General features: G+C 41.2%; 1 protein-coding gene and 1 long non-coding RNA gene across 3 annotated transcripts in view; one reads left to right on the top strand and one right to left on the bottom strand.

Annotated features, from left to right (window-relative positions):
* Positions 1–24,303, bottom strand: part of LOC138966256 (epithelial membrane protein 3-like) — a 91,559-nt gene that overhangs the window by 62,533 nt on the left and 4,723 nt on the right. For both annotated transcript variants that reach the window (XM_070338398.1, XM_070338399.1), the window contains exon 2: positions 9,307–9,582. In XM_070338398.1, coding sequence (XP_070194499.1) covers positions 9,307–9,490 — 184 coding nt within the window. In that variant the 5' untranslated portion in view covers positions 9,491–9,582. The remainder of the gene's footprint in view (positions 1–9,306; positions 9,583–24,303) is intronic.
* On the top strand, positions 3,211–5,235 carry LOC138966248 (uncharacterized). The gene is made up of 2 exons (XR_011455650.1): positions 3,211–3,637; positions 4,888–5,235. It is a non-coding gene; the product is annotated as an uncharacterized lncRNA (long non-coding RNA).

Below are 24,303 nucleotides of genomic sequence, written 5' to 3'. Positions count from 1 at the left end.
CACTCGTAAGTAAGGTAACTCCTATTAGTTAAATTGAGGTGAGTATTCTTAGAAATAGTCATTTTACTTATAAGAAATACATTTTTGTCAAAAAAAGTTTAACCGATACACAATCATAAAAAAAAAAAAAAAGGTTTAACATAACCGACTTCGCTACCACATAAACAACATTTTTTTTATTCTCCCCAACATTCTGATCAACAAATTCAATTTCAAGACAATCAGCACAGCATTGAACCGAGCAAACAAACAAAAGACCCTTTCGTTTAACCAGTCAAAAACAACAACTATAAGTAAAAGCTCAACTTTGTTCGCCCATTTACGAACTCGCGATGAGATATGTTTCTTCTTGCCGCCAAGCCTATCGTTTTCAGACGCATGCGCACTAAACAATATTCCGCAAGCTCAACCTACATGTCATAAATTGCACTTCTTTATTCTATGTAAATCGTGTTAACTAGAACCCCCCGCGGGTTAGGGGGAAGAATTTACCCGATGCTCCCCAGCATGTCATAATAGGCGACTAACGGATTCTGTTTCTCCTTTTACCCGTGTTAAGTGTTTCTTGTATATGAGGCTTTGCCAAAAGGTGCCATTTCGGACCCATGTATTTTTGGAAAGCAAGTGTAATTAACTGGATTACCCCAACATGTTTACATGTATTGTGCTTTGAAAAAGGGAGTTTGATGAATGCTTTTTTTAATGTTTTGAAGCCTGTTGTTGTTGTGAATGTTAAATAAAAAATAAAATGTTTCAAACATACACCAGAAACGGCCCCGAAAAATTTTGGACATTTTGGTGTCCTCGGGAAATTTTCGATTTTTCATGGTCTGCATCACTTTATCGGTTTTAATCAGCGTATTTCATACAGTCTAAGCATGCAACTCTTAGTAGAATGTGCAACAATCGTAATTAGAACCAGAATTTACCGAAAACCTCGCCCAGTAAATACCCGGTTATTTTCGAAGGCCTCATGTCCGCAGACCAACTTGTTTACAGATTCGATTTTCGCCGGTCTTGGTGCTTTGAATGGCCGCCATTTTGGATGAAAACGATAGTTTCGTGTTCGAGGAAATAAAAGCAGTGTGTTGCATTTGAGTCGGAATTTGCGAAGTTATTGTATCTAGCAGCTAAAAAGAATCGATGGAGTTTAATGTCCGAAAGTAACGTTTGACACATTTTGTTATTTTTGCAATTTTCACAAAGAAGTTTCGCGAGTATTTTATACAAAAGCGTGGAAACCACTAGCTTTGCTTCTTTGGCGTTTCCGGTCACCGATTCGATTGAAATCATGGAGACGACGAGCCGTAAAGTTGAGAAAATATTGTACTGTCTGTTCAGGGTAAGGTGTAGATCTATACGTAACGTTTGACACTTTGTAGATCTAATGTTTGACACTTGCCCATAATTCTTCTCCCGACGAATTGAATTAGCTTATATTATCCCATGACCTGCCTCTTTATCTCTGTTAGCTGAGGAGGTGATTATTCTGAATATTCCATCACAACCATATGGATATCCTATGGATATCCCATCACAACCGAGTTTCGATCTCAACTGTCATTGGTCATTGTCTTTGATTTCAGAGTACAATTGAATAATTTATGGAGGTCATCTGCATATTCAGAGTTTACAGATGGACTACTTTTTACAATTAGTCAAGTTTTGACTAAATATTTTAACGTATAGGGGGGAATCGAGACGAGGGTCGTGGTGTGTGCGTGTGTGTGTGTGTGTGTGTGTGTGTGTGTGTGTAGAGCGATTCAGACTAAACTACTGGACCGATCTTTATGAAATTTGACTTGATAGTTCCTGGGTATGATATCCCCAGACTTTTTTTCTTCATTTTTTCTTATAAATGTCTTTGATGACGTCATATCCGGCTTTTCGTGAAAGTTGAGGCGGCACTGTCACGCTCTCATTTTTCAACCAAATCGGTTGAAATTTTGGTCAAGTAATATTCGACGAAGCCCGGACTTCGGTATTGCATTTCAGCGTGGTGGCTTAAAAATTAATTTATGACTTTGGTCATTAAAACTCTGAAAATTGTAAAAAAAAAAAAAAGTTTTTATAAAACGATACACATTTACGTTCATCTTATTCTCCATTATTTTCTGATTCCAAAAACATATAAATATGTTATATTTGGATTAAAAACAAGCTCAGAAAATTAAAAATATAAAAATTATTATCAAAATTAAATTTTCGAAATCAATTTAAAAACACTTTCATCTTATTCCTTGTCGGTTCCTGAAGAGAGAGAGAGAGAGATAGAGAGAGAGAGAGAGAGAGAGAGAGAGAGAGAGAGAGAGAGAGAGAGAGAGAGAGAGAGAGAGAGAGAGAAAGAAAGAAAGAAAGAAAGAAAGAAAGAGAGAGAGAGAGAGTGAGAGAGAGAAAGAGAGAGAGAGAGAGAATGAGAGAGAGAGAGAGAGAGAGTTTGTTTGTTTGTTTGTTTGCTTAACGCCCAGCCGACCACGAAGGGCGGCCACACACACACACACACACACACACACACACACACACACACACACACACACACACACACACACACAAAACCCGACCGACTGAATATGTAAGTGATCCACGTGTGAAAACCAAAACATAACAGCGCGATGACAGCCAACATTTCTATCCCCGACTGACAAACAGTAACACTGCATGCAAACTGACTTGGGTCAACGATCAAACCAGCACGGCCCGAACTGAATTTGTTGCGCTGCCATTATCGTGCGCAATTCTGGTAAAAATATAAACCCAGTATGCCGAATTGAGTATAACGAAAGTCGATGTCATATGAGTCATTCTCCAAAGCTGGTGAATTCTTAGGTCGGTCACTTAAAAACGAAATTTTTACAGAAGCAAATGTGGTTAGACCTTTCCCCCTGTTTATGTGGATAAAGATGTGTTTGAAGAAGCACCCACAGCAACATGAATGAACATATTTGTATTTTGATATTTAATATAGTGTAATAATGTCAGTAAATCAACAAAAATGGCGTCAGAAAAATGGGAACAGGCTCGGTACATATATTGGAAGCTACGGTCCATTGACACGATAAATTCATTATGCATGATTTGTTGAAAAGTCACTTTGTGAAACGATAAAGGTTCATTCCTGTGCAATTGTTGTTATTTTCTTTGTGTTTGAGACCCCCAAAAATGAAGTTGAAAACAGCCTTTCGTACGCATCGCATGTTGTCACGCTCACTTAGATTTTTCCGACCTCTGTAACCAAATGAATTTCTTTATAATCACTATTTTTTTTACGATCAAGTCAACAAGTGTAGCTTGAAGATGCAGAAAATGCATTCATTCAACCGAGGACACACTTTGGACGAATTTGATGTCTCAGAGAGTGTTTTGTGTCACACGTGATGGCTTCGTAACGGCCGTTTTCATTATAAGCTAGCATCAATTCAACTGAATGAAAACATAAATTTTTATGTTTGCACCTTTGTTAATCACCTAGGCATGCAGATGCGTGACGTTTTTTTCACAATTTGTCGTGAATAATGACGTAATTCATGAAAAAAGAAGGTGTAGTTGACATTTTGGACGGCTGCGTTCGTAACGCCCTCTGCTACTGGCGAGATGCAGACCCCGATTGCTTAAGCACCTGGGAATCTTACATGACAAGGTTGGTATTATTTTGTTGCTCATTCATTTATAAGCATGTTTGTAAAAAAAAAACACCCAATTAAAACCACGCAAGTGTGAATTCCATGAAGTTCTTCAGCCCCACCGGGTTTCGCTTGTCAGTCCTGTAATCTCATGAAGTGAGCGTAACGGCATCTTCGGAATCTTGCGATTTAAAATAAAACCTTTTCTTAAAACAAAGGTGTATGCTCACCTAGATTGCTCACTTATGACATTGTATTGCATTCTCAAAAGCGAATATTATGAATCTGATGCTTTATCCAGTGACCAAGTTTTGTGCGCACCAGTGACAACAAGAGACGTGTTGTGTACGTGTTGTGAATGATGTCTCCGGTAGAAGGCTAATTATCCCCCGGACAATTCCCCCTTGTACATCTGCCCTCTGAACAATTTCCCCTATGACAATTGCCCCCCAGACAAATGCCCCAAACCATGGGCAGACAGTTGCCCCCCTCCCCCCCCCCCCCCCCCGACAACTGCCCCCCGAATACCCCCTCCCTCCCCAGAATCGTGTTTGTGTTTGTGTGTGTGTATTTGTGTGCGTATGTGTGTGTGTGTGTGTGTGCGTGCGTGTGTGTGAGTGTATGCGTCTGTGTTTGTTTCTGTGTGTGTTGTTCTGTGTTTTGTGTGTGTGAGTGTGTGTAAGTGAGTGCGCGTGTGAATACGTGCGTGCATGTTTGTGTGTGTGTTTTTGTCCCTGTGTGTCTATATATGTGTCTGTTTGCACGTGCGTGCGTAAAATGTTAACGCGTGCATGCGTGTGTTTTCGAAATGTGTATCTGTGTGCGTGCGTACGTGCGTGCGTATATATGCGTACAGGACGCGGTTCAAGCACCGTTTGGAGAGACCTGCATTATAGTCTGCTTATTCAGTGACGCACAAACCCAAACCTCTGTGTGTGTGTGTATGTGTTTGTGTGTGTGTGCGTGTGTGTGTGTGTGTATGTGTGTGTGTGTGTGTGTGTTTGCGTGTCTGTATGTTTGTTTCATATTTGCACTAGTTGCTATTGCTTTTAAATCAAAGGTGTTTATTAAATTCAAAACCCCCTATCAATCCACCTTAATCCCAAGCACTATCTGTGTGGGAGCAATATAGCCCCTCAATTAGGAATTTCACCATTGCTGTTGATAGCAAAAATGATATCTTGTTAGAAAGAACACAAATTGGGTCTTCTTACTTATAATTACTCTTCAAACTTTAAGGTTTTAACATGCTGGAATTGCTTGACAGGTGGCTATGGTGGACCTCAGGGTGTCCGTACGGCAGTTACTGAAGAAACAGAGAACTTCCTCCTCATCCGAGGTGCCCACGTCACCCACTGAAAGTAAAATCACTGTCCAAACTGATGGATCTTCTGCTGCTGCTAAACGACAACAGCGTTTCAGGAACAACATTAAAAAAAAAACCGAAGAGTTGGAGGCTGTATCAAGAGTCTGGGAGAGAAAGGGCAAGAAAAAGTAAAGCGAAAAGAACGCCGGAGAAGAGAGAGGCTGACAGGGTTGCTACGTGTTTTCGTACAGCGAAATGTACAGAAACAATGATAGCGTTGGGACTTCAAATCAATAACCCCAAGAAAAATACACCTAGACAGACAGTTCTCAACAAAAGGCAGAAAGATGCAGAGCGGCAACAAAAGTACAGGGCCAAAATGTCACACCAAAAAAAGGCTGCGATTGCTTTGAAACGGAAGAAGAAGAGAGAAACCACCATTTTCTATATCACTACACAATATTATCCTCTTAGTTGCCTTTTGCTTGAAGCTTTATTGTTGTATATCCGGCACATTATATTGTCTGTTGTTCTTTCGGATTTTTCAAAGTATGGTGTTTGTTTTTGCATGATCTGAATATTGTTGATCACAGTAAAATTGATATAATTATACATTTTCTGGGGTGTTTTTTTATGTCTGATTGTCAAATACGTATTCAACACCTCGTCAAATTCAAGGTTGTTACAACGTTTTTACATTTACGCAGGATCTCTCTCTCTCTCTCTCTCTCTCTCTCTCTCTCTCTCTCTCTCTCTCTCTCTCTCTTATTCCCCTTTTTCTGTCCACAAACCTTTTCTGTCACCAATATAAATGTGTGCACATGTATATTGTATGTACGTGCCAAGGTATATTTGTAAAAAAAAAAATAAAAAAAAAATTAAATAATTTTTTATTTTTTTATTAAAAAATTATTTTTTTGTTTATATTTTTTTATTTCTTTCTTTTTAAACAACTCCTCATACATGCTTGTCAAGCTATAATTAGTACAACATATAATCATTCAATATGACTGCATTATTAACAAATTTGTGTCACGATGATGCGCACGTAAGGAGACGGGTATACCCCCCTATCAGATACCTGTATTTTGTAAGGAAACGTATTTCTTGCTTTTTCGTTTCTTGCAAACTGTCATTCTGATAACAAAGAACCTTTGAATCAATAATTCAACTCAAATTAGTCAAGTTTTATTTTTGGGCCTTATTCCCACTTTTGTTAACCAGTTTTGGAGAATGACTCATATACATGATACACAAGGATATTTTAAAATGACTTTCAAAATGTAAAAGCAGATAGCAGACCTTTTTATAAGCAATTTGAATGACTGAATGTCTACATACAAGTCGAATGACGCCGTCCATTATGCTGACAAATGGGAACTAGCTATGCGCATGAATTCATTGACATGAATTTCGACTGCGGAGGCTTTTGGCAAGCTGAAAACAGGCACGGGCAGGTTTTAGTGGAAAAAGTAAGTGTTTTTAATGAAAACGTCGGAGTAATGGGATAAATAGCTTACACACTCCGAGTTCTGATTATCTTGCATATTGTGTAACCTATATACAACTGCTTGCTACTTTTGGAGGCAAATTTGATTGAAGAAAAATTCGATCCTCTGTTTTTGTTAATATCCGTGTTACGATTCAGGACGATACGTTCATATCCGTGCAACGATTTAGGAGGAGACATTTATGTCCTTGTAAATATTGTAGCCAAAGCTGAAAAAATGCTTTTGGGTTAGCAGGGGGAAGGAATATTTTCATGAGATTGTTTTAACACCACCCCCCCCCCCCCCCCCCCCCCCTCCCCAACATAAAAAAAAATCAAAGTTTTTTTTTTTTAAATTTGGATTTTGCTAGGATTTTACGTACAACTAATTAAAAAAATTCGATTTGATTGAGAACCTTGTTCCAGATGTACATAGACATTAGGTTAAAACTGTATTCTAAATGTCTGTTTGAATATTGTAGTTATTTTTGACATTTTCATTGATTTCATGTCCACTGACTCCATGTAACACGTGACAGGTAGAACGCAGATTTGACCTGTTTTGAACATGATGTTACTTTTTTTGTGGTGCTTTGATGTTCCATAATTACCTAATCTTCAAAATATGAATGTATCCTAAAGGTCTATTTAATATCACAGTTGTCATTTATAACATTTTGAATAATTTCATGTCCACTCACACAGTGTAACATGTGACACGTAGAATGCTGTTATGACTTGCTTTTAACATGTTTTGCTATTGTTTTTGTTTTCATATTCCATAAATAACCTAATCTTTAGATTGTAAATGAAAAGTTAGTGTATGTATAACATTCTGGTTGTTATTTCAAATATTATGAATATTTTCATGTCCATCAATATTTTTGTAACACGTGACACCTACAACAACATGTTTAACTAGTTTGAGCAAACTGTAACAACTTTTAGGGATATTTTTAACATGTGTCAGTGTTTCTGTTGAAGTGTTATATTTTATTTTAGGGTTTATACTTCTTGTGGTTACTTAGCAGAAAGTATCAGTTTTGACTTTTATGATGTTTGAACGTTTTGCGACATTACGTGACACTGCATTCAAGATTTGGCTCCAAATGTACTTTTAAAGACTGATAATGCTTCTGCAGGGTCTGTTTACTAGAAATAAATCATTACCAGTTGTATGAAATGATATTAATGGCTTCTGTGGTCAGTTTTGTTGCACATGTGGCTTTTCTCAAAATTGGCGTTTTATGGCATATTATCAAACCGTACACATTTCCCAAATGCACAAACCATTCTTTTATTACACAAATGTGTTCATCAAAGACTAATGTATCACTTAAAACACCAAAAAAAATCAACTGAAAAGGTTTAGTTTGTCACAAATGTCCAAGCACCCCCCCAGCACCTTTTGGCAAAGCCTCATATAATATAGTCAATGTTTGTAAAGATTTTAGTCAAGCAGTATGTAAGAAATGTTAAGTCCTTTGTACTGGAAACTTGCATTCTCCAAGTAAGGTCATATATTGTACTATGTTGCATGCCCCTGGATCAATTTTTTGATTAGTGCTTTTGTGAACAAGAAACAATTAACAAGTGGCTCTATCCCATCTCCCCCCTTTTCCCGTCGCGATATAACCTTGAATGGTTGAAAACGACGTTAAACACCAAATAAAGATGTTAACTAGAGTTTTGTATAACACTAAATTCCGGTTTTTTCTTCAGTGAAACGTAAAACCGCCAAAAAAGGTATGCACCCGATATTTTCAGTGAATGTTCAATGAATATGGGTCACATTGTCAATCATAGTTCTATCTTCTTACTTTATATTAACGGGCTTTTTGGAGGTTGAAATGCAACTCTTATTAAAAACCAGCACTGCCTAAAAATGTAAGGAAAAGCAATTAAAGGGGTTATTTCACTAAATGAGACTCCGCACACAGTTATCGTCTCGCGCATAAACTTCTTCACAGGTGTCTATATATTTTGCACCTACGCTTAGAGCAGGCATTTTTCTCTCTATTAACGTGCATTTTAAGTCCACTACACTCCACCCTTACCCTCTCAAAAGCCTTTCATGACATAACTTTGACTTACAAAATTAGGGGGTGTACTTCGGAAATGAAATCTCATACTTATTGTTGATAAGCTATCTCATCAGAGGTAATTGCAACTTAAAGCCCAATGAATGCACCCTGCCCTCTGATATGTATTTCATTAGATTGTGGCTTACGTCATTTATGAGATTTGACATTATCCAGACAAATGAAAATGACGTGACGTAACACAATTTCTGAAATACAAGGTCTCGTGGTGCCGCAATGTGTTGCACGCAAACAATCTTTTTACTTTCTGTTTAACACCTTACAATTACGTAATAATTGTTCACTCAAAAATAATTACTGTGCTGCCCGCGGTTAAGCTGAAATTTACGATTTTTGCAACAAAGTGGGGTTTTTTTAATTGCATTTAAAAAAAAGACCTGGGCTACTTTGCCTTAAAATTGCGTATAGCTGCTGCCATTTTGGGTACTAAGAAAAGTTGTTTCAAAGACTATATGCATTTGTCTGTCAAATGAAATCAAATTTGCTCGCGAGTACCTCCCGTGCCTTTAAATCGGCCTTAAACGTCGAGTTTATTACTCGTCTACGCATAGAGGCTATAAACAACAAATAATAATAAAAATAAAAGGCATGTATTACTTTGTGGAATGCGATATTACATTTTTACAAATCACGGTTTTAGGTTCGACGTAATTTTTAAAATGTTTAATTCTTAAGGCAGCTAGCTTTCTCTGGGAAGAAAGCATTCTAAATTTCCATGAGGGTAAACATCACTGGACTATCAGTGTCCATGTTTCACTATTCATGCAGACAGACCCAATGTAAACGGACCTGTGTTGTTGGGCAGACATGTCCACGTCTTGTCCCCCTCAATGTCCATGCAGAATCTCCATAGTCCCAGGCTCAGCTCCTGCCTGCTGGTGGACCAAGAGCTGGTTCCTATGGCAACCAGGTACAAGATGGCTGCGATGAGTAGCATGGCCAGGGAAGCTGCGAAATGTCCAGACATTAACATTTTGCTCGCTGATCGGCTGTTAGCTTGGTGAGATCGTGGTAAGGACCGTGGTAATATTCCTTGTTGCGCTGAAGTCTGCTGATGTCATGAGGCTGAGCAACAAACAAACAAATATACACTGCCCAAAATAAGTCAAGGACCAAAAATCCAAACACAAATTACGCAAAAACCGATCAACCAAAAACATGGAACTTGTAATATGTTGTGGTCAAATCATTCAACAATCACGCCAAAGTGCATTGAATTATTCTCATGACTTCTGTCGTCCATCGCGTCATATTCTGGGGAGTAATCTGTTATGTTTCCTTCTATTCGCTGTTCTATTTCTCTCTTGTGATCAACATGACAAGCCGTATGTGTTGAGTGTGTGTCCATAAATAGTGCAGAAAAAATATGAACACTTTCGTCAAACACCTCCTTCATGAGAATGTCTTGCCAGCAGGCACGAGCGGAGCCTGGGACTATGGAGATCCCCGCTAAATAAAGTGATGTCCGGGCAGACAATTTAACTGCATTTTTAATTTCTGTATCATAAATATCCTTGTTAACAGGACGTACAGTTCCACGTTTGTAAAGTAATAATATATCAGCCGACAGAAGGCTGGCACAAAATAGGAAAGAACACAACGATAGCGTGACACGATTGGAACCTTTACAAAGCAACAAAATTGAAAATGGTAATTCAGTATTTTCACACAAAAATGACAATTTGCGACATCGAGCAACTGCTCTCCCATAAAAGCACCCGACTCTGGCTCTGTACAAACTTAAATTAAGGCCGAGAGAAGGGTATGTTGGCATGTACATGTATTCTGTATGCATCTCGCGCTTCGGTGAAAGAAAAATAGAACGACAACAGGGGAGGTTTGAAACAAACAAAAAGTCAAAATCTATGTACAGAGTTAATTAGGAGGGAGCTGGTTTCCATTTTCAGGAATCGAAATGGTGGCTCATCAAATAAAGTACTTAAAATCAAAAGTATCTGCCGAATGTTTTTGTGCATTTGTAATTAATACATATCATACGGTGTATCAACAATAAAAGTTAACGAGTATGTTGGATGTTGACAAGAAAAAGGGCGCCAGAAGATAATCATAACAACCAACAACAATGGACCGGGAATATTACACTTATTCTTGTATTGCGATGCAGCAATATTTAATTGTGCTGTGAATTCCTGCATCTTTGATATTCAACGAGTGAAAGGAGTAAACGCAGTAATCTAGATATGTTATAATATACATAGACAGTAGAATACAAATGCAGATGCTATCTTCATGAATGACAAGTGTTAAATATCAACAATTTACAATGGAAATGCATAGAGAGTTAACATTTTACAGTTCACAGGGCAAGCTTGCAAGTAGAGAGAGAGAGAGAGAGTAGTGGCATTTATAACATTCGAGATAAAACAGTTAGTGCCTCTCTGACCGTGAAACTAGGCCTGTTAGACCTAGAGACACTGTGTGTAATTAGCTAAACCAGAACGTCATGCTAATACCTAACAACAGACAGACACACACATACACACATACACACACTCACACACACACACACACACACACACACACACACACACACACACACACACACACACACACACACACACACACACACACACACACACACACGCCCGCGTGAACACACGCGCGCACGCACACCCCCACACATACACAAACACATACACACGCACTCACACTTACACTTGCCTACGTTTCTGCACCGTGTCATCATACAATACAATCCTCCTGAGGCATTAACCTTTCGCAGATTGTGATAGCATTTGGTTCCAATACCACACTCGGTGCTGTCATCGACAAATGACTCTTACGCAGTGTCATCGCAGTCACAAAAAAGGGCACAAGTCAGCCATAAACGAGCCAAATACATGTGGCAAGTATTACCAATGTTCTTCAGTAGCACACTTTCATAAACATTCGATTTGAAGGTGTGTCCGATCATCGAATACTGGACATAATTTGCACTTAAACAGTAGCGGAACGAATAACTCACAGCAACAGGCTTTCCTTTCTTTAGTTTCATACGTTCTTTCGTCGCAATGGCTTCTTTCAAATTTCTTCAAGACACCGAAGGGGAGCCGGGTACTGTAAGTGTGTGTGTGTGTGTGTGGTTCTGAGAGACAGACAGACAGACAGACAGACAGACAGACAGACAGACAGACAGACAGACAGACAGAGACAGACAGACAGACAGACAGACAGACAGACAGACAGACAGACAGACAGACAGACAGACAGACAGACAGACAGACAGACAGACAGACAGACAGACAGACAGACAGACAGACAGACAGACAGACAGACAGACAGACAGACAGACAGACAGACAGACAGACAGACAGACAGACAGACAGACAGACAGACAGACAGACAGACAGACAGACAGACAGACAGACAGACAGACAGACAGACAGACAGACAGACAGACAGACAGACAGACAGACAGACAGACAGACAGACAGACAGACAGACAGACAGACAGACAGACAGACAGACAGACAGACAGACAGACAGACAGACAGACAGACAGACAGACAGACAGACAGACAGACAGACAGACAGACAGAGACAGATACAGAGAGAGAGAGAGAGTGGAGAGAGAGTGAGAGAGGGAGCGAAAGAGAGAGGTAGTGGTCACGAGAATTAATTGATGCACAAACAAAATTGATTCATGAGTCTCTTTGCAATGCCGTTCAGCTTCCTGTCACGTCCGCAAGAAAAAGACGACAGTAAGGGCCGTAATACCGCGGAAAACTGTGAATTCACTTTATTATGATGCCCCATAAATATTGATCGAAAAAACCTTGTGAATGTTGCTTAATGATCGCCACATTTTCTCTTCAATGCTCATTTTAAACAGAGTTATCATCGCCATCAGTATACAGTAATTACACCAAGGACATAAATAGTTCTACAATACACCTTTTCTTTCCATTTTCTCATCAACATCTTGCAAGCGCAACAGTTTTGAGATCACTTTATTATCTGAATCATAAGTGTTTGTCTCTCTGTCTACTTAAAAGATCACTGGGTCGAAGTTCTACGAATATAACTTTTGTTTTGTCATAATAAAACGTTCTAAGAACCTACCATTTTTGTTTTGGATTCTTTTTACGCAAATTGAGCACACGTCAGACAAACAGATATTAAATATACAGATCACATTGTGTGAGCCTTCTTGTTTCCTTGCATAGCTCAATATGATGCCGGTATTTTAGCATTTGCGTAATTCATGTGTGTTTCATAGAGTAATGTTTTAAATAAGGAAGCGCACCATATTTTTAACTAAGATATTCTAAACCGGGTGCAAAGAAAAGAAAAGCACCTGATAACACCGGATGTTCACTTTATCCCGCGAATTCTCTGTCGGCGGATCAACAAAGCTATCAAGAACTAATTTTACGAGAGAGATTTAATTTCGTGTCATCGACGGTCTTTTGGGCGGCAATCCCTTGCCACACAACAGTTAGCAGATCTAACAAGTCTTTGAAGAGAAATGCGCATTGTGAATGCAATGATAGAAAACTAATAATGTATGTGTGTTCTATGTTTGCCTCTTAAATTAAGCAATGGCGTCAATGATGTCAATCAGCAATAAAGGCACTTGGGATGTCGTTTAACAGTGTGCGTCAGGAAAATCAGTAAATGCAGCCTCACAGTGATAGCAACGGAAATCCATACCTACACAAGAAAATGGAATACTGTCATGTTATCAATTATTATGTCATGTAGTGTTGGTGGCGTACATTATGAACAACACAGATTTTGTTAATTTATTTATCACCTAAAGGGAGGATCACATGATTTTTAAGGGGGGGTTTCCAAATTTCTTTTCGGGACAGATCGACGACGCGAAGCCCGAATTTAGATTTTTTAAACAAAAAAGGAAAATGGAGCAATCTGGTGCAATCTGGTCGATTATTTTTTTCTTTATTTTTAATTTTATTTCTTTTTTTTCATTTAAAAGAAATGTTAGGAAACCCCGGACCCCCCACCCCCGGATCCACCCCTGACCTACTCCTTCATTTGAACAAGAATACTATTACCTTACTGCCAGGGGGTGTCCTGCCGACGAACTGCGCAAGACTGCGGACTTCCTGGCAGCCACTGGTCTGAGGATTTAGCACGGCCATCAACATCGAACGCAGAAGAAGAAGAACTGCCAGGGGGTAATTACCGTTACCACTACGTCTCAGTTGCAGTATTTTTGAAGTGTGACAAAATGAAATAGAACTACACTACTCAAAAGAATTCAAGGGCCAGTGTCATTTTTGACATGGATTGAAAAAAAGTGCAGACTGAACAAAATGTGGTTTTTTTGCCAAATAAGCAACAAACAGTGTTGCGCAATGTTCAAGACAACGTATTTTTGAAAAGGGTTCAGATGAGCGTTTATTCAAAGTGCTACACGGGGCCACAAAAGAAACGAAGAATTTACGTGAAAATGCCAACTTTTCAAACGCGTCTAGATGACGCAGCACACCTGCGCAGACTGAAAACTGCAATGCACGTGCAAGCCGTAGCTTTTGGGAGCAGACGTCAACCAGTTTTTCAGACCAACGGGTATTTAAGGCCACGTTTCTTGAGCATTTTTAACCATGCCCCCAAGACGCCGACTGAGTGATGCTGACAGAGGGATGGCCGTGGCCTGGCTCCAGGAAGGCGTAGCAGTGCGGGAAGTTGGCAGGCGACTGCAAGTGACACATTCTGTCATACAGAGGCTGAGAGATCGCTTCAACAACACCGGAAGTGTGCAAGAACCAAGGGGGGCTGCGCGCACACGAATGACGACATGGAGAGAAGACCGCTACATCATCGTGTCAGCCCTGCGTAACAGAACCGCCACTGCAAACACGCTCAGGGGGCAAGTGCGAACAGCCACCAACATCCTGGTCAGTGACCAAACTGTTCGCAACCGTCTGCACGAGGTGAACATGCGATCAAGGCGGCGAGCGGTACGACCTCCACTCACTAGGGCTCATCGTGCAGCTCGTTTGGCCTGGACCCGGCGTCATCTGGCCTGGACAAGGCAGCAGTGGTCCAGGGAGCTCTTCTCCGACGAGTCTTGCTACACGCTGTCCTTCAACGACGGCCGAATTCGCGTCTGGAGACGTCCTAGAGAGCGCTTCAGCAACGCTACCGTTCTGAAGCACAACAGACATGGTGGCGGCTCCCTGATGGTGTGGGGTGGATTCAGTCTTCACCACAGGACACCCCTACACGTGTGTCCAAGGCAACCTGACTGGCATCGCGTACAGGTGCCGCACTGCAAGACGACAACGTGCCTGCACATGGAGCTCGGGTTGTCAATAAGTTTCTGCAGCAGCAGCAAGTTATCAGGATGGACTGGCCCTCCCGTTCGCCCGATCTGAACCCAATCGAGCACCTTTGGGATGTCCTGGGGCGACTGATTCGAGCGAATCATTCTCCTCCACCAAACCTCAACGTCCTGTTCCACACTCTGCAGCAGGAGTGGCAGGCGATCCCTCAGAACATTCTTCAGACTTTGGTCAGGTCCATGCGTCAGCGTTGCCTCGACTGCATCAATGCCAATAGAGGTCACACTCGTTATTAGCGAGATTTAAGAAACAGCACGTTTCGTTTTGCAGCTCGTTTCGTTTGGTGAATGAGTCACCCCGCGAAACGGAACGTGTAACGAGACGGCATAGGCCGCAGACAAGATTTAGATGTATTCACGTTTCGTTTCGGAATGAAAGGCCGGGCATGGCAGGACTGATATGATCCGCTGACTGGGCATGGCATAATTTCAACTCCACGAGTCAATAAAGGATTGACATACTCGCATTGCACGCACAAGAGCTTCACATTTTTCAATTCATGCACCTGATCACATACGAAGCCAGAATAAAAATTCGATGCGATGACCTACTTCTGCTTCGCCATTTGCTTTCTCACCATGAAGTTGGATAAATGTACCAGGATCAGCACCCTTCAAAATATTTCAGTTCACAACAGTTGTCTACCTCCAATGAACACATTCTCAGCGCTGAAAGACTGTGAAAGGGTTGATGAATCTAGCAATGCATAAAATGGCCAACAAATAAAACTGTTAGTGTGCAAAAATACTCACAAAAGTTGACGAAATATTGTTCGTTTTTTGGGGGTGGAAAACGTGACTGCGTTTTGACGTTCCACGTTCCGTTTCAGTTGACCTTCACCTTTCCAGCGAGAGACCCCCGAAATAATGACGTTTACCACAACTTCAAAACGAAACGTCCCAACGTTTCGTTTCTTAAATCTCCGTATTGACTCTTGTGATTCCAATTGCTCTCTGTTCTGAATTTTGAAAATGGGGGTATGTCCATTCAAATGAAATTTTCTCGATGAATAATTCGTGTTGGTTAATGAAATTGTAACCGATCGAACAACAAGTGAATAAATTAAACTTCTGATATATGTTTTCTGTTGTTTGTCTTAATTGCTTTGAATGGGGAATGAACAACTAAGTGGCCCTTGAATTTTTTTGAGTAGTGTATATCAACAAGTATATATAGGCACTATTGATACTAGGCACACATGTCATTATCGCTACCTCTCATTTGCACTAGATGTGGATATCACTTTTGTATACCCAATATTGGCTATCACTATGTATCAGTAGCACTAATATTCATACAAACCCTGCACACACACACACACACACACACTCACACACACACACACACACACTCTCTCTCCCTCCTCCCCCCTTTCTCTATCACTCTATTCCTCTATCTCTCTGGATCTCTAACTTGACTACACAATACAACTCTGATAAACCATGAATGGTTCACATGTCTGTTTAATTCCTGTTCCTGTCTCTCCTCACCAACCAAGATCCAAGGCCGGGCGACCACACCACAAGTACTCGTGCAGTCTACATGCTGTCTCCATGATATAACAGAGTACAAAACAAATTCTCCTCTCTCAAAAAAATCTCAAACGCTAACATGTCAGGGACGAAGCTTGGGCCAGGAATCAAAACAAAGCTATTGTTGGAGAAGGAAACACGGGAAAATAAACGTCCCGCAGCAACACACGTATAGATCCACTTTAAATTTGAATAACTGTGAAAAAAGGTGTTCCTGTTACGGCACATATTGTCGCCCCTGCATAATTGTCGCCGGCGACAATATGTGCCGGGACAACAATATGTGCCGTCTTAGGCGGCACATATTGTCGCCCCTGCACATATTGTCACCGGCGACAATAAAAAAAGCGACCTTGGTGGCTTATATTGTCGTCCCGGCACATGTTGTTGGCCGTTCGTGCGCTTATCTTCTATTCGAAAGTGTGTGTGTGTGTGTAGGTGTGTGTGTGTGGTTGTGTGTGTGTGTGTGTGTGTGTGTGTGTGTGTGTGTGTGTGAGAGAGAGAGAGAGAGAGAGAGAGAGAGAGAGAGAGAGAGAGAGAGAGAGAGAGAGAGAGAGAGAGAGAGAGAGAGAGAGAGAGAGAGAGAGAGAGAGAGAGAGATAAGATAAGATAATTCTTTATTCACAGGACTTTTTTTTCCTTCAATACATTGATAGTGCCGGAAAATATGATACAGCTCATTTCATGGCAACTTATCTTTTTGTATGGTACTTGAGCACCAGTTACCAAGCGGCATGAATAGTAACACACACATACAGAGAGAGAGAGAGAGAGAGAGAGAGAGAGAGAGAGAGAGAGAGAGAGAGAGAGAGAGAGAGAGAGAGAGAGAGAGAGAGAGAGAGAGAGAGATAAGATAAGATAATTCTTTATTCACAGGACTTTTTTTTCCTTCAATACATTGATAGTGCCGGAAAATATGATACAGCTCATTTCATGGCAACTTATCTTTTTGTATGGTACTTGAGCACCAGTTACCAAGCGGCATGAATAGTAACACACACATACAGAGAGAGAGAGAGAGAGAGAGAGAGAGAGAGAGAGAGAGAGAGAGAGAGAGAGAGAGAGAGAGAGAGAGAGAGAGAGAGAGAAGAGGGAGGGAGGGAGCACGCACGCACGCACGCGCACACACACACACGCACACACACAAAAAGGCACATACATACATTTATACACTTATACACACACACACACACACACACACACACACACACACACACACACACACACACACACACTGAAACACACACTGAAACACACACAGACACACATTCACACACACACACACACACACACACACACACACGCTCGTTCGCACAGACGGACAGATAGACACACAAACACACAGAAAGACACACACACACACACACATAAACACACACACACATACTACACACACTACACACAAACACACAGACATACACCCACACACACACACACACACACACACACACACACACACACACACACACACATTTTCGAACAGAAGATAAGCCCACGAGCGGCAGACGACAATATGTGCAAGGACGACAATATGTGCCGCTAGGGTCGCTTTGCCGACGACAATATGTGCAGGGACGACAATATGTGCCGTAACAGTTCCTGGTGTGTGATGTCATAGTTTTAACCCCAAAACCAAACTATACAGCTCTTGGGAGAATAAGAGACAGTTTTTGACCCATATTGTCGCCGGCGACAATATATGCAGGGGCGACAATATGTTCCGTAACAGTTCCTGGTGTGTGATGTCATAGTTTTAACCCCAAAACCAAACTATACAGCTCTTGGGAGAATAAGAGACAGTTTTTGACCCATTGAGTATAAACCAACAACAGCGTTATTGCTGTTGTTTTTTGAATGGTTAAACGAAAGGGTCGGTTCAAACCTGTGATGATTGTCTTGGAATCGAATGACTGCCTAGCTATGACAATGACTTTGTTGACCTGAATGTTAGGGAGAAAAATAAATGATTATGTTGAACTTTTTTTCTCCTTTTTTAAATTTTTTATCTCAGTTGCATTGCAGGCAGCTTCAACCCTTTCTTTTTTGCCTTTATTTTTATTTTATTTTTTTTTTCTTCTTTTTTTTTGTTATCGAGGAGCATCCGTCTTTATTGATCTTTTTATCTGTTCTTTTTTCCTCTTTTTTATATTATTGTACAGTTCAAAGTCAAGATTGGATTTTTTTGTCAAAGCATAGGACAGTTTCTTTACGCAATTAAAACAAAATGAACACAGAGACAAAAAACCGGTTCTTGCAGCCTGAATGCAATTCAGGGCTCGTATACTTGAAAAAGCTACAACATTGTGTCCTTTAAAGTCAAACTCTCGTTTAACTACCGCCCGGTATTTATTTTTACTGCCCAGTAATTATTTGTTTTCCCCCGGTATTAACAGACCCACCCCTGCAGCACCACCGGACATCAGACCAGCAGAGACAGAACTGCCCATCAACACAGACAAGCCCACAAAGGAGGAAATCAAGAAAGCCATAATGTCACTAAAAAATGGAAAAGCGTCGGGGCCAGATGAGATACCGGCAGAAGCCATCAAGGCAGACATGGAGACATCTATGAGTTTGTTCCACAGTCTGTTTGGCAATATTTGGGAGGAGGAAGAGGTGCCACCTCAATGGAGAGAAGGCATCATCATCAAGATTCCAAAGAAAGGGGATCTTCGAGACTGTGGAAACTACCGAGGGATCATGCTGCTGTCCGTGCCAGGGAAGGTTCTCAACCGAATCCTTTTGGATAGAATGAAGGAGTCAGTTGACACCAAGCTCAGGGATGAACAGGCGGGTTTCAGGAAGAACAGATCCTGTCCTGACCAGATTGCCAGTTTACGCATCATAGTCGCTAGAGTGGAAGTCTCCTCTATACATCAACTTCATTGATTATGAGAAAGCCTTCGACAGCGTGGACAGAGAGTCACTGTGGAAACTCATGCGGCACTACGGCATTCCAGAGAAATTCATCTCCCTCATCCGGGGCACCTACCAGGATATGAAGTGTAGAGTTGCACATGCTGGCCAGCTATCCGACAGTTTTGAGGTGAAAACGGGGGAACGACAAGGATGTATACTGTCACCATTCGTATTTCTTCTGGCTATCGACTGGATCATGAAGACCACAACAGCAGGCAGGAGAAATGGGATACAATGGACACTCTTCGATCAACTGGAAGACCTCGACTTTGCGGATGATCTTGCCCTCCTTTCCCACAACCATGCCCAAATGCAAGACAAGACAATATCCGCCGGTGTAGGACTCAAGATCAACAAGAGGAAAACCGAATTGATTAAGACCAACACCACCGGTGATGATCAATGGAGAGCCCATCAAGGAAGTGGAGTCCTTTGTTTACCTGGGGAGCATCATTGACGGACAAGGAGGCTCGGACAGGGACGTCAAAGCAAGGATTGGGAAAGCACGGGGAGCCTTTGTCATGCTAAAGAAGATCTGGAGTTCCAAGGAGATTAGCCAAAGGACAAAGCTTCGGATCTTCAATAGGGCCTTTTACAGCTGACCGCGCGCTGAGTCATTTCGAGTTGCTCCCCTTGGGTACGGGCAAACTCGCTGTCGATACTGTTACAGGATACAGACGAGATGGTCTGCTGCAACTTGTGAAAACTGCACAGCAGTTGGAATTACCGATCGATCCGGATTTTACAAGACAGGACGTGCAAGAAAAACTTTCCGAAAAACTTCGACAGATCGGATTTCCACCACGCGATCCTTTTACATCCGAAGAAAAAAGTGACCCATCAAACGCACCCAGGATCGGTGTTGTTGACATCCTGAACTATCTGATTGAGAAAAAGAACGATTTCGACCAGAAGAAGGCGAAAGCTTACAAATCCTTTGAAGATATATCGCCTTTTTTATGGCCATGTGCTCAACTTGAGATACATACATGTGCAGAAGTGGAAAAGTTTTTCGTCTACACCGCGGAGGTAAAACCGACACAGAGGCAGACAACCTACCTGCACACTTCCTCATATAAACTGTGCATTTTGTCAGCGATAATGGGGACATTCTGCTGGGATTTTGCCAGTGTCCGGGGGGGGGGGGGGGGGGGGGGGGGGGGCAAGTACTTACATTTCACAACATAGGCATGTTATTATTCATATTGTTAGTATTGTTACTCCTCACTGAAACCAAGTAAAGCAGGCTGTTCACCCTCAATAATGCTTTTACTGTATTAGTACTGTCACAGTATGTTTGCATGCATACATGCAAATATTAGTTAGCTTCCATGAAATATTGAATATATCCCCATTTCACAGCACTAGGATGGGATGTATGGCACTTTGAATCACTAACAGTAGCACTGCCTCTTCAATACCCATCTCCTTTTTGAAACTGAAGAGTATACGTATGGACCAGTGGCAGTGAATGGTTAATGATCATATGGGTTGCTCTGATTTCATTCATGATCAGGTACATTTGTTTTTTTTTAACCACACAAACACTTAGACAACAATTATTAGAGTATGAGTTTTTCCGCGTTTTGATTTTCATTTAAATCCAAGTCACAGCTTCTGTTTTATGATGAGTGATGTAGTTTGAAACACTTGGACAACAATTATCAGAGTATGAGTTTTTCCGCGTTTTGATTTTCCTTTAAATCCCAGTCACATCTTCTGTTTTATGATGAGTGATGTAGTTTGAAACACTTGGAAAACAATTATCAGAGTATGAGTTTTTCCGCGTTTTGATTTTCATTTAAATCCACTCTGGAGTCACAGTTTCTGTTTTATGATGAGTGATGTAGTTTGAAGTGTTGGTATTAAATTTTCACTGACAATCATTCTGTGCTGGTATTCCCATTTTCACCTGTAGGGTTATGAAATATATGGGGAGAAACTTGGTCAGTAAAATCATCTTCACGCGTGAACTGAAAATTGTCTCTGTTTAAGATTACAATGTATTTCGTGAACACACCTAGAGAATTCCCTTGCTTGATTTAAAACTGCCTGCTGTGAATACTATTGTCATACTATGAATTTTCTTTTGAGAAAAACAAAAGAATGAAAAGCTTTTATCTAGCTTGTGAATGTGGGGCTAGGTGCTTTGAACTATTTTTAATGCCTGAAAACAGGGACCTATATTATCTAATATAGGTCTATGCTGAAAAGGATAGTGATGGAAATCACTAGTTTAATGTCAGGTGTGACATATACTATTGATTGAACTATTTTGTTTATTAATCTGCAATTTTGTTACAACCTACTTTGTTTATTTGGTGACTAGCTAGTGAGAGGCACTTTTTAGTGCTTGAATAGTACTGTGATGCACATTATTTATCATTTCAGTCTAGTCGTACTCATGATTACAACCAGTTATGTGATGTCTCTCAGTCTTTTTCCTTGAGGCAAACCATTTTTCCTTTGAACGACACATAGTTCAGGTTGACCATTTTTTTTCATTTTGTGTTCTTGTTGTATGCAACTGCAAGCACCGAGCTGTCATGCTTTTTGTCTGATTTCAGACCATATTCTTTGGGCCATTTGTATGCTGAAGTAGTTTTGTTTTTCTGCCACTTCTGTCAGATTGTGTTTTTGCAGTGAGATTCATGTTCAAATTTTTAGACAAGATTAAAAGAATTATCCTGTTTCTTAAATGCCTTCGTGTTCATTGGTTTGTAGACTATGTGTCACTTTGCTGTCTAGTTTTTCAGTGAAATTGTTTTGCTAACTAGCTGCACTTTAGTTTACGGGGATATGAAAAAGCTACATTAAAACCATTCCTTCCTCTCTCAGCACATAAAGTCAAAGCATGGTACAATCTTTTTTGTTCCATTTATACTTATGAAGAAAAGCAGCATGTCATTTTCAAGTGCCCCCCGACGAAGTGTTTTGTGCAAATGTAGGTGTCTTTGTTGACTTTTTCGATGTTGAACCTGTCGATCGTTCTTCCCGGACATAGTTTAATCCATTTTCGGCACTTTTCTAAATCTCTAGAGGGTTTGGAAAACGGTACCCATCCAACACCGGCCATGTGTGATCTCTCACGGTGTCTTAAATCACTTCCACACACGCCATAACAGCAATGTTTGTGCACCATCGTACAGCTCCACCATTCAAACTGACAACGCACAAAAGTGGCTGACTTTGCCCGAGGCACAGCGGGCCAAGGTCAAGGTCGCCTAGAATAGCCTTGGTGTAAAAGGCCCTATTCAAACGTCAAGTCTGTTCTTCTCTATGGGTGTGAGACATGGAGAGACCATGCTGGGAAAGATCCAAATCTTTGTCAACACCTGCTTGAGGCGAATCCTAAACATCAGATGGACGGACAGAATCCGAAATGAAGACCTTTGGCAGAGAGCTGACCAGAAACCAGCGGCGCAGCAAATTCTCCGGAGGAAATGGGGCTGAGAAAGCCAGCATCCAGTATCACGAGGCAAGCCCTGAAGTGGAATCCACAAGGGAAAATGAAGAGAGGCCGGCCGCGCAACAGCTGGAGACGATACACTGAAGGCAGGCAGGGGAAGACCTGGAGCCAGATCGAAAGGGCAGCCCAGGACCGTGTCGGATGGAGAATTGTCGTCGATGGCCTATGCTCCCTCGGGGGTTCATAATGGCCTAAGTAAGTAAGTAAGTACAATATTGAAGACGTGAAATGCGTAACTTGGCTACAATGAGACGGTCGGCTACCTTGCACCATAGACACGAACTGTGACATTCTTGTTTAATTTAGGTGAAAAGCTTGAAACACAGGGGCTCAAAACCGACAGTACGATCATTTACTGACCGAAAAAACCGTGCTCGAGTCATTCGGCGAAGGTGGTGAGCTTTCAAACTACCACGACTGAATAACTGATAACACACCTTTGCATAGTGCTTTTTCTAGACGAGTAGCATAGTGCAGTGGTTATCAATCCGACGCTCTGGGTTCAAGTGCAGCTGGGAGCTACACATTTTATTTTTTTAAATTAACCCTTTTCTTAATAGACCTCAATTGCATTCAGACTGCAACAACCGGTTTTTGCCTCTGTGTTAATTTTTTTTAAACGCCTAAAGAAACTGTCCTATGCTTTAAAAAAAAAATCGAATCTTGACTTTTAACTGTACATAACCATGCATCGCCATCGTAATAAAAAATTAACGAGCGAAAACAAATTAAAACATCGATGAACCGTATTGTCTTTTCTAAACTTCTTGACCGACATTTCCCCAATAAATAAATAACAAGTCACTAAATTTAGTTATTTACGGTCTACTGCATAATGTTCTTCCTTTTAAACTTTACCACTGAAACCCAAAGTTTCCCTATAACCAATCTAAGCTACTCACAAAAAGTTAAGGATCACTTGCACACAAATTCATAACTTTCCAAATAAGAAAGCCAATGCGTTGATATTTGGCAAACGTTTAATTCAATGCTTTAGCAATAACGATACAACATTTCCTTCAATTTCGAGCAATCGTTTGGTCTGTACATTTTATTAAAGTGTGTACGTATCGAAATTTAATTTCACAAAGTCGTTGAAATCACAAGACATGGCATTCAGATGCTCCGAAAAGTTCAGTAATGTGTGTAAGCGCCCTGGCTGTTCTGGCACTCGACGCAGCGAGTCCTCATAGAGTTGACCAGGGTGGTGAAGATCCTCTGTGGAAGCGCCTGCCACTCAGCCTGCCACTCAGCCTGCAGCTCCTTGTAGAGGTGCTGAACATCCCTGGGGGGGGGGGGGGGGGGGGGGGGGGGGGGTGGTTGCTCCTCACTTTGCGATCCAACTCATCCCAGAGGTTCTCAATCGGGTTGAGATCGGGACTGCATGCTGGCCACTCCATTCTGTTGATTCCAGACTGCTGCAGGAAGTCGTCGACCACTCTTGCCCTGTGGGGGCGAGCGTTGTCATCCTGGTAGACAGCCTGCGGTCCCATCTGCTGCAGTGTAGGCACAGCCAGCGGTCGAAGGATCTCAT

This window comes from Littorina saxatilis, linkage group LG5 (genome assembly GCF_037325665.1).
Source record: "Littorina saxatilis isolate snail1 linkage group LG5, US_GU_Lsax_2.0, whole genome shotgun sequence".
In the NCBI taxonomy this organism is placed as follows: Eukaryota; Metazoa; Mollusca; class Gastropoda; order Littorinimorpha; family Littorinidae; genus Littorina; species Littorina saxatilis.
The sequence above is the reverse complement of the archived record's forward strand: the minus strand, read 5'-3'. Positions and strand labels throughout refer to the sequence as shown.